The sequence below is a fragment of the Penaeus monodon genome, chromosome 41 (assembly GCF_015228065.2).
Source record: "Penaeus monodon isolate SGIC_2016 chromosome 41, NSTDA_Pmon_1, whole genome shotgun sequence".
Taxonomy (NCBI): domain Eukaryota; kingdom Metazoa; phylum Arthropoda; class Malacostraca; order Decapoda; family Penaeidae; genus Penaeus; species Penaeus monodon.
This window is the reverse complement of record NC_051426.1, coordinates 24,501,647-24,514,146: the sequence shown is the minus strand read 5'-3', so window position 1 is coordinate 24,514,146 and position 12,500 is coordinate 24,501,647. Positions and strand designations below refer to the sequence as shown.

Here is a 12,500-nt window from a genome sequence, read left to right as displayed (position 1 = left end):
TACTTTTCTAGTGAAAAAGGCAATAAAATGTAAATATTAGTTAGGGGATGATTGTGCATGACCGAGTAAGGATTTTCTTTCCCTGTCAGCGTGCATGACTGTTTGGGAATTGCATATCAAATATCAACGTTTTATTTAGTGAACAAAAATTCACTCGCAGTTCCATGCAAATGACGGATCGAGTTATTCAAATGAATTCTGATACGAAAATTAAATTATATCGCTGATTTATAGAAAATGCGGATATATTATATGTAATGTATTCAAGAAGCCAAATCTTTTATGCATTTGCACTTTAATATAAATTGATTTATTTGATCATGTTTGTTATGTTAACCAATATGTACTATTAGTACACGTGTTCACTCTGTGTGTTTTCATGTACTCTTAACTAAATAAACCTGAAAAATATAGATAAATTTATGGAATAATAATTTGCATATATTGGTTATTCTGTTTTCTCATGATAGAATTTGTTTAATTCCCCATCTCGTAGCTGTTCGATAAAAATATGTACATATGTATTAAACATTTTGAGGGATTCGTTTATCCATCTATATTACACTGCATGATAATACAAAAAAAAAATATGAACTACAAAAGATGTTAAGTTAATGAAGAAAAAGTGGAAGAATAAACGTTACAATCGACTCTCAATTCTCTTCCTCATAAAAAATCAATTCTTATTTTTTGTTGCAAAGACAATTGGCGTTTTGTTCAGGGAATGACTCACGCTTGGGTTAGAACATAGAAAACGGGAATGTTTGTTCTTTCACCAGAAACTCAAATTAAATTATTTTTCTCTTGACGTTTACATTACTACCATTACTGCGAGTGTCGACAATGCAAGTTAAAAAGGAGAATTAAATAAGAAAATATAAGAAATGTAAAGTATTTAACCCGTTTCTTTTCCCAGACACAAAGGCATATATTTATAAACACTACAGGCTTAATACATCAACTCTGTGTGTGTGTGTGTGTGTGTGTGTGTGTGTGTGTGTGTGTGTGTGTGTGTGTGTGTGTGTGTATGTGTGTGTGTGTTTGTGTGTGTATGTGTGTGTATGTGTGTGTGTGTGTTTGTGTGTGTGTGTGTGTGTGTGTATGTGTGTGTGTGTGTGTGTGTGTGCTTGCCATTATGTTACTGATAGCTAAGTCATATTAATCAAATTACTTATCGGGAACAAAGCATTTCATAACCTATTCCAAAACTGGGTCGAGTTATTTTATTACAAAGATTAAATGATGCAATTAATTTATGGATGATACGATTGAAGTATTAATATCACCAAATTTGCTAAGGTTTAATAATTCCTTGTAATAAATTGTTTTGATCAAGTTTAGAGAAATGCATATATGTATCTGTGCTTTAGATATACGTATGTGTATATATGTGTATGTATATATATATATATATATATATATATATATATATATTTATTTATATACATATATATATATATATATATATATATATATATATATATATATTATATATATATATATATATATATATATATATATATATATATTTATATACATATATATGTATATATATATATATATATATATATATATATATATATATATATATATGTGTGTGTGTGTGTGTGTGTGTGTGTGTGTGTGTGTGTGTGTGTGTGTGTGTGTGTGTGTGTGTGTGTATGTGTGTGTGTGTGTGTGTGTGTGTGTGCTTGTGTTTGTGTGGATGTATATTTATGTATGCATATGCACGATGTGTGTGTGTGTGTGTATGCGTGCGTGGGTGCGTGCGTGCGTGCGAGTGTGTGTGTATACGAGGGGGCTTCAAAAAGTTCGAGGAAAAAATCCATAACTAAAAATCATACGGAAGGATTTTGATTTCAATGCACCTGAACATTCTTGTACCAACGTGTTATAATGTGGTTAAACATGAACCTTGAAATGCAGGCAATAACGCAGTTGGAAGTCACGTGATCTGAACCATGTCAGAGCAGCTCTTTTTACATCTTCAATCGATTGAAAATTGGTACCTTTAATTTTTTTTTTTTTTTTTTTTTTTTTTTTTTTTTTTTTTTTTTTTTTTTTTTTTTTACGTTTGGAAACAAAAAGAAGTCGGATGGGGCTAAATCGGGGTTGTAAGGTGGATGTCGGACGATTTTCCATCGAAATTCACGTAGCACAGCTCTTGTCTGCCGAACGCCGTGAGCGGATGCATTGTCGTCGTGAAAGAGAACGCGTTGATGTAGCTTTACAAGGCGTTGTTCTGGGGACAGTTTTCTCAAAATGTATTCATAATAAGCAGCTGTAATTGTTTTCTTGCTCTTGAGGAAGTCATCAGCAAAGTCCCCTCTGCATCCCAGAAGACTTGCCTGGGGGTGAACCTATGGCTCGGGGCCTGCTTACAGTCCTGACTGCCATCTGGCAGTCTGGTACCATTCCCCCTGACCTGCTGAGGGCCGTGGTCATCCCTCTCTGGAAGGGGAAAGGGGATCGTTGGGATTGTAACAACTACTGTGGCATTACACTGCTCAGCATACCAGGCAAGGTTCTCACCCACATTCTTCTGAAACGGATCCGCAACCACCTACTGAGGCATCAGAGACCGGAGCATTCTGGATTTACTCCTGGCAAGTCCACGATAGACCGTATACTAGCGCTTCGAGTAATTATGGAACGCCGTCGTGAGTTTGGTCGTGGGTTGCTTGCAACCTACATCGACCTCAAGAAGGCGTTTGACTCGGTGCATCGGGAATCGCTATGGGAGATCCGGAGGCTCAGGGGAATTCCGACACAGATTATTGGCCTAATAGCAAGCCTTTATACTGGTACTGAAAGTGCTGTAAAGTGTGGTGGGGGTATGTCGAACTTCTTCACTGTTAATTCAGGGGTGAGGCAAGGCTGCGTCCTTGCACCAGCACTTTTCAACACCTGTATGGACTGGATAATGGGTAGAGCTACTAGCAAAAGTCAGTGTGGAGCAACACTAGGCAATATTAAGGTCTCAGACCTTGACTTTGCCGATGATGTTGCTATCCTATCTGAGTCCCTGGAATCACTTGTGGTGGCTCTTGATGCATTCAGCAATGAGGCGAAGCCCCTAGGCGTAGAGGTCTTCTGGATCAAGACCAAGATTCAGGACTTTGGGGGCCTGTTAGGGGAACCCGTTCAGTCGATCCATGCTTGCGGCAAGGACGTTGAAGTCACAGAAAGTTTTCATACCTTGGTAGCATAGTCCATATCTCTGGGTTGTCAGACCAGGAAGTCAGTAGACGGATTGGTCTGGCAACAGGAGCCATGAACTCGATCAACAAGAGCGTTTGGAGATGTCGGTACCTATGCAGAAGGACCAAGCTGCGTGTCTTCAAGGCCTTGATACTGCCAGTTTTGCTCTATGGAAGCAAAACCTGGACGCTATCCAGTGTCTTGGAGTCTCGCCTTGATGCCTTTTGTAACAAATCTCTTCGCCGGATTATGGGGTACAGTTGGCAGGACCGCGTGTCCAACTGGCGGTTACACCGTGAGACTGGCATGGGACCTGTTACTTGCCTAATCCGGGATTGCCAACTTAGGCTATATGGCCACCTAGCTCGTCTCCCTGTGGACGACCCTGCCCACCAGGTTGTCTCTCTGCGAGACAACCCTGGGTGGAGGAGACTTGTGGGACGACCTAGGAGATCATGGCTTGGGCAGCTCGACGAGACCTGTCGCGAGGAATTAGGGATGGGCCGTGGGCCTGCCTGGAGACTCGCCTCGAGGGATCCCCGTGGCTGGAAACGAAGGGTGGATGCGGCCATGCGCCCCCGTCGGCGTTAGCCCCTTGATGATGATGATGATCCCAGAAGACAGTGGCCATGAACCTTCCTCTTGAACGCTCAGATTTTGCTTTGACTGGTCCATTTCCACCCCTGAGCAGCCACTGCTTTGCTTGAATTTTGTCCTTAGGATTGTACTGGTAGAGCCATATTTTATCACAATGCTCTGCAGAGTCCTCATCCCCCTTATTCAAAATTTCCATTGAAAGATCTACCATTGTTTGCTGCTGATCTGGGCGCAACAGCCTATTGGCCCCAAACTCTCCACCAGTATTGTGTTTACAGAACCCACAGAGATGTTGAACGTGTCTGCTACTGATCATGTCGCGAACAGCATCAATGTTTTCCTCACAGATGTTGATGGCCTGCCACTGCAGGGCTTGATATTCAATTTTGTTTCTTCCACTTCTGAACCGACTTAGCCATATGTAGGTTATTGATTTCTGTGGGGCATTGTCACCATAAACTTGTTCCAGAGCGTCAATGATTTCTCTATTCTTCCAATCGAGTTAAAACATGAATTGAATGTTTGTTCTGACCTCGATTTTGGTGGATTCCACGTTGCTTGAATGGTGCCTGAATTCCAACTGGTGGCGATGCGTTATTACCTGCATTTAAGGTTTTCATGATTGAACACAAACTATTTGAAGCTCCCTCGTACATATGTGTGTATATATATATATATATATATATATATATATATATATATATATATATATACATATATATATTAATATATATATACTATATATATATATATATATATATATATATATATATATATATATATATATATATATATATATATATATATATATATTATATAATATATATATATATACATATATATATATATATACATATATATACATATATATACATATATACATATATATACATATATATATATATATATATATATATATATATATATATATATTGTAAAGGATCTTTTGTTTATAATGGTGCACTTCGTCTTTGATTTGATTACATTATCTAATTATGCTTTCACTTTCATTAAATTGGGGGTATAAAAGGATGTCAACCATTATCATATATATATTTACAAATATAAACAAAGAAAACAAAAATCAATGTAAATATCCACGTCCCAGCGAGCGTGTCAAACGGCCCAGGTGTCACGGGGCTTGTTTAAGTTTGGCGCTGCTCCGATTAACCTCGGGGGGCACGTGAAGCAAAGTCTCGTGGCGCCTGGCGTCAGCAAATATACATAAAAAGACTGAAAATACAAGAGATAAATAAACATAACGAATTCAGTTCACTTACAATATACCACGCTATGCGAATTAGCGTATTAATTAAATCCTTTCCTACTCACGAGGCGAGGGTCACAGTGTTCACTCGAACAAGTGGTATGGCAAAGTGACCGATTATCTGGCAGAGTAAGACCAGGTGAGGCATACCTACGCGCATGCGCATTACAATAAGGGGGTACGAGGAAACTTACTTTTCAACAAAGAAAATAAACATTTAAATATACATCCTTAATATGTATAAATATTTCGCAATATTTTAGTAGTACTTAAAAATCGGATTAACAAGGTCTTCATTACCCAATATCACAACAGTATACAATCTAATTTATACATCAAGGTAAATATGTTATTGAATACCTTTACAATGCCCCATAACCAAGCATAAAATCTAATGATTTTATGTCATTTACATAACATTTACTTAACACAGCGGCTCAGAACGTCCGCACCTACATTTTCTTTACCTTTTATGTATTGTATTCTATATGAATAACCTTGTAATGCTAGAGCCCATCTCATTAATTTTCCATTTGAATTTCTCATGTTCCTGAGATAAATTAAGGGCTGTTGGTCAGTTTCAAGTACAAACTCCTTACCATAGATGTAAGTTTTAAATTTGTTGATAGCCCAAACGATTGACAAACATTCCTTTTCAATAGTTGCAAAATTCTTTTCCCTATCAAGTAGCTTTCGGCTAGCATAAGCTATAGGCATCTTTGTTCCATTATGTTCCTGAAGCAAAACCGCCCAATGCCATTCTCGGAAGCATCACACCGTAAGAAAAAGGTCTTCGAATAGTCAGGAAGAGACAGGATTGGTTTATCCGAGAGTTTGGATTTTAACTCAAGAAAACTAGAAACTTGTTCATTGTTCCAATTCAGTTTATTACTTGAATTCTTCTTCAGTAGCTCATTCATAGGAGCACTAATGTTAGCAAATTTTGGTATGAATTTTCTATAGTATGAAATTGTTCCAATAAAAGATCTTAGTTCCTTTTTGGTATCTGGCAAAGGCATTAACTCAATAGCTTTAATTCTGTCTTCAGGTGGTTTAATAACATTCTCTCCAAGAACAACTCCAAGATAATTTATTTTATTATACCCAAAGAAGCACTTACTTATACCAGCCGTTAAGCCATGCAATCGTAATTTATTCAGCAAACACCTCAGATCCTGCAAATGATCAAACCAATTAGAATTGTGTATTACAATGTTATCAAAGTAACAATTTGTATTTCTCAAACCAAAAATCACTTTTCTCATCAGTCTGACAAACGTTGCACATGCGGTTTTGAGTCCAAATGGCATCATTACAAATTGCATAAGTCCTCTGTTGGTGGAAAATGCAGTATATTTCTTAGATTCTAAAGATAGAGGAATCTGCCAGTAGCCTAATTTAAGGTCTATCTCGGTGAAATATTTATCATTTACAAAGTTACCCAGGGCTTCATCAGTTGTGGGCATTGGTTCACAATCAAAAATTGTAATGTCATTCAAGCTCCTGAAGTCGATACAGAACCTATAAGTTTGATCGCGTTTTCTTACGAGAACGACCGGTGAACAATAAGGTGATACAGATGGCTCTATTATGCCTAACTCAAGCATCTTGTCAACTTCCATGTTGAAAACATCAATCAGATTATAAGGTATAGGGTAAGGTTTCTTACAAACGGGGTTAGTGGTCTCAAGCTTGATTACGTGTTCTATAGACTTTGTATGACCTGGCTTGTCAGTGAAAACATCAGGGTATTCAGAAATAAGAACATTTATGTCGTCCTTTTGTTGGGCACTCAGATCACCTACATTTAAAGATTCGCTACTTGTTAATTCCAAATACATAGTTTCATTTATATTATCACAATCATTTTCATCCACAACGCATACATTAATAACTTTGTTCATAGGTGTTTCATCGCGACGGAAGTATCGCTTCAGCATATTTATGTGAAAAAGCTTATTCTTTCCACGCATTTTGATGGTATAATCTACTCCATTATTTTTCACGCTTATGACTGGATAAGGCCCTTTCCATTGCATAATCATCTTATTGTGATCAGTAGGCAAGAGTACAAGCACCTCGTCATTCACCTTTAACCTGCGATTTCTAGATTTAAGGTCATAATAGCTTTTATAAGTCTTGCTGCTTATCTCGGCTTGGGAAACGGCCACTTTTGCAGTTTCCTCTAATCTGGATCTTAATTCGGTTACATATTGATAAGTAGACTTTACTTCCTTATCGATCTCGTCATTAGACCAAAGCTCATGCAAAATAGTAAGCGGACCTCTGATTGGTCTTCCATAAAGGAGTTCAAATGGAGAAAACTTCAGCGAATCGTTTGGGATTTCCCTGTAAGCGAAAAGAACGGCGGGAAGATATCTATCCCAGTCTCGCGGATGGTCAGAGCACAGCTTCTTAATCATTGCTTTCAATACTCCATTCAGACGTTCAACTGCGCCATTGCAACTCGCATGATACGGGGTTGTGTACAGAGCTTTAACTGACAGCAGTCTATGAATCTCGGCCATTAGGTCTGATCGAAACTGAGTTCCGCGATCCGACAAGATTTCTTTAGGGATGCCAACCCGAGAGAAAATCTCAACTAAGCTTTCTGCGATAGTCACGGTGTCTATGTTCTTTAGACAAACTGCTTCGGGGAAACGCGTAGCATAATCTATCATAGTCAGGATGTATCTGTGTCCGCGGTCGGAGCAAGGTGATATCGGACCGACAAGGTCAATAGCGACACGTGAAAATGGCTCGGAAATGACGGGAATAGTTTTCATCGGCACCCTCTTCACGCTGCCTTTGTGCGAAACTTTCTGGCAGATGTGACACGATCTGCAATAACGCTTGATATCTGCTCCTGCTCCAGGCCAGAAAAACTTAAGGAATATCTTATGGCTAGTTTTCCTGTGTGAAAAGTGGCCAGCTGTTAAAGAATCATGAGCAAGATTTAATATTTTACTTTTATAAATCTCAGGAACAATCAGTTGCTTTCTACCCTTTTCATGATCGAATTTACTTTCTAAGCAAATTCTATAGATTAACCCATTAATTATTTCATATTTCACTGCCCTATTCTTAACATTGTCTATTTTCCCTGTCTTTACCTTTTCCCTAATTGACTTTAATGTAGGGCATGTATTCTGAGCATTAATGACGTCACGTTTACCGATATCAAGTTGCGACACTGCGGGACACTTCAGAGGCTTACGTTCTTCAGATCGTTCCGTCATTGCACGAGTCTCCACCCTCATAACAGTCGCAAGCGATGTAGAACGGACATCATTACGTACCTTAGGCAAATGATTCGGAGAGTTAGAAGGGGGGGAGCGAGAATCTTCCGACGATTCGAAAGGATCAAGATCAAGATTGGCAGGTTTGGAGTCAGGCGGGATTTTAACACCTGGAAAAAGGCCAATTAATATGTCTGCAAATTTTATAGGCGCTGCTATGGCATTAACCCAGCCAGTAAAGAACTTTGACTTAATAAAACACCTTATCTGAGGAAAATAATTAGAAATTCCCAAGTAATCATACACCTTCACGAGTTTCCCATATTTGTAATTTGATGGCACGAGACTGTCCTTCACAACAATTGTAGAGCAACCAGAATCCAACATTACTTCAGCTCGTTTATTGAAAACACACCCATTATCATCAATTATACACCTGTTTGGTTTAAGTTCCGACTCAAAAACAAAGTTAACTTTGCTAGTGCTTATTTTCTTATAATTTCTAGGATTTTCAGGACATTGAGGCCTAATGTGACCAGCCTTACCACATCCATGGCAAATCAGTTCACTATCCTTCGTTACATTAGTCTTACTTTGCTGAGAAATCCTCTGCGATCGACCGCGAAAGTTATGCGCACTCCTGTATCGTTCCGCAGCCTCTGCCATTTCGGTAGCACTATTATAATGATGTTCTTTTAAGAAAACCCTTAAATCAGCACTGCAATTATTAAGAAGCTGTTCTCTGACCAAGAAGTCGAAAAGTGAATTATAATCCTTATCAATATCACTCAAGGAAATCCATCTGTCTAAGTACTGCTCCATTCGAACTACCATTTGAATGTAAGATTCTTTCTCCCCACATTTACTCTCCCTGAACAAACGTCTGTACCTATCGGCATCCACCGAGTAAGCTCTGAGTAAAGCCTCTTTCAACTTCTCGTAGTCTTTCACCGTCTCGTCAGGTAATGATACGTATACTTTCAACGCATGGCCTCTCAAAACTGATCCTAAATACACGTGATAATCTTGTTTATCCCATTTATGTAGAGCAGCTAACCGCTCAAATCTTTGCAAATAGCTATCTATCTCATCTTGGCCATCGTGAAAAGTAGGCAATCGGAAATTATCATACATTTGAAGAGATGTACTCTTACTTTCGGCATTAGAACATGATAACTGGGCCATAGCCAGTTCGTGAGAGCGGCGCTTATCGGCCTCTTCTAATTCTAATTCTAACTTTTTTATCTCTCGTTCAGAAGCTCGCTCCTCGCGTTCGTCTCTTGCTTGTTCATGTTCTAATAATCTTTCAATAACTTCAGGATTCAAACCGAAAGCCTGAGCTTCTCTCAAAATATCAGTTACTGACTTCATGTTCAGTTTCGAACAAACAAAAAGTGAGTAACCGAAGTTAACATATAATGAGCGTAATTAATAAAATACCACAAATAACTAGGAGAACATCTCCCAACGTGACATCCACAGCACAATACAAGGCTGATAATCACAGTTACGAGGCACGAGTATTTAGCAGTCACTCGACCCTTACACGCAACTAAGTACGGGAAGCGAATTACGACTTCCAAACATCGAACTATAGGAGACACAGCGAAAACAATTTTCTCATTTACACACGAGAAAATACACTGTCACTATAGTTAACGATAAACATCACTTGCCTCACCTGCACCTCCCTTCTGCGCATGCCCGTGGTTTACAAGCACTCACCAGTATCATCACCACGACAAAGTCGTTTCCTTAAAAGATATACAATGTATTAGACTTAGATAAGAAACCCCTTTTAATGAAGCGAACATATAACCAGGAATGTAACAATCAATGACGACACCATCCTACTCACTGCGCCAGTTGTAAAGGATCTTTTGTTTATAATGGTGCACTTCGTCTTTGATTTGATTACATTATCTAATTATGCTTTCACTTTCATTAAATTGGGGGTATAAAAGGATGTCAACCATTATCATATATATATTTACAAATATAAACAAAGAAAACAAAAATCAATGTAAATATCCACGTCCCAGCGAGCGTGTCAAACGGCCCAGGTGTCACGGGGCTTGTTTAAGTTTGGCGCTGCTCCGATTAACCTCGGGGGGCACGTGAAGCAAAGTCTCGTGGCGCCTGGCGTCAGCAAATATACATAAAAAGACTGAAAATACAAGAGATAAATAAACATAACGAATTCAGTTCACTTACAATATACCACGCTATGCGAATTAGCGTATTAATTAAATCCTTTCCTACTCACGAGGCGAGGGTCACAGTGTTCACTCGAACAAGTGGTATGGCAAAGTGACCGATTATCTGGCAGAGTAAGACCAGGTGAGGCATACCTACGCGCATGCGCATTACAATAAGGGGGTACGAGGAAACTTACTTTTCAACAAAGAAAATAAACATTTAAATATACATCCTTAATATGTATAAATATTTCGCAATATTTTAGTAGTACTTAAAAATCGGATTAACAAGGTCTTCATTACCCAATATCACAACAGTATACAATCTAATTTATACATCAAGGTAAATATGTTATTGAATACCTTTACATATATACATATATATACATATATATATACATATATATATATATATATATATATATATATATATACATATATATATATATACATATATACATATATACATATATATATATATATATATATATATATATATATATATATATATATATGTGTGTGTGTGTGTGTGTGTGTGTGTGTGTGTGTGTGTGTGTGTGTGTGTGTGTGTGTGAATATATAATATATATATATAATATATATATATATATATATATATATATATATATATATATATATATATATATGCGAAAACCTATTTAAGTCTACGAGATGAAGATTGTAAAATGGAAACAAGCCAGAAGTTCTTCCCTTAAATATCTCTTTAACAATACTTTGTGATTAGAAAAAAGACAGAAAAAAGAGAAACTGCCGTGTGTTTTCTCTTTAAAAGGCGCTAGAATTTCATAAGCTTAATCTGCAGAGGAAAAAATGGAATTGATTTTCCTTTTTGCCGTTTTGATATCTCGCGACAAGAGAGACTGCAATTCCGTAATGATAATGATAATAATTATAATAATAATAATAATAATAATGATAATGATAATGATAATGATAATGACAATGACAATGACAATGACAATGACAATGACAATGACAATGACAATGACAATGACAATGACAATGACAATGACAATGACAATGATAATGATAATGATAATGATAATGATAATGATAATGATAATAATAATAATAGTAATGATAATAATGATAATAATGATAATAATGATGATGATAATAATAATAATAATAACAAAATAAAAAAAATTTCCCCCGTTGAACCACCATTTGAAATTCTAATATATTTTTTGTAATGGATTATGCTTCAAAGGAAATATGGACAATAATGATATTCAAAATATTTTATGTAAATTTAAATCATCTTTATCATTATTTTATTTTTCATCGAGCTTTTTATTTCGAATTGCTGTTTCGTAAACCGGAAAGAGTATAATGGATGCTTTAAGCAGCATCTGTTATCATGCTTGGAGACACAGCTGTTATCTCTAAAGTCTGATAAGAGCCTTATTTACGCTCTTTATCATGATTGTAACATTTCCATCTTCACAATAACATTTTAATAATAAATAATATTTTAGGTTATTTGAAATTATCTTTAGCATTACTTTCATTTTCATCGAGCTTTTTGTTTGGAATCGCTGTTCCGTAAACCGGAAAGAAAATTATAGATGTAAAGGCGAAAATCTCTTTAAGCAGCATCTATTACCGCCCTTAGAGACACAGCCTCTTTTATGGTCATTATCACGATTGTAACGTCATAGCATTTCCTTTATTGTATACATAGATTACGACTAAGAATTGAGGCAGTTAGACCAGTGGATGACGATAAGGCGTATTGTTATGACGGCATCCTGTGATTCGTGACTTCACTCATACCTTGAGGTCATTGCTATGATCTCTTATTTGTGTTGAGGTCTCTAGTATGATTGTTTGTTTTGTATTGTCTGTCTGACTGTCTCTCTCTGTTTCTGCCTCTGTCTCTACCTTCACATCCACAAACAACTATATTTTCTCTTAAAAATCCATATATACTAACTTGTAGTGGAAAGCCAGACAAATGACACTGGCATTTTCCAT

General features: G+C 37.0%; 1 protein-coding gene across 1 annotated transcript; it reads right to left on the bottom strand.

Annotated features, from left to right (window-relative positions):
- Positions 1–5,206: 5,206 nt before the first annotated feature.
- Positions 5,207–9,987, bottom strand: LOC119598206. Its single transcript, XM_037947835.1, has 2 exons — positions 8,365–9,987; positions 5,207–6,240 (listed from the first exon to the last, which is right to left on the bottom strand). The coding sequence occupies exons 1-2, from the start codon at positions 9,673–9,675 to the stop codon at positions 5,773–5,775; spliced, it is 1,779 nt and encodes a 592-aa protein (XP_037803763.1). The 5' UTR covers positions 9,676–9,987; the 3' UTR covers positions 5,207–5,772.
- Between the last annotated feature and the right edge of the window lie 2,513 nt (positions 9,988–12,500).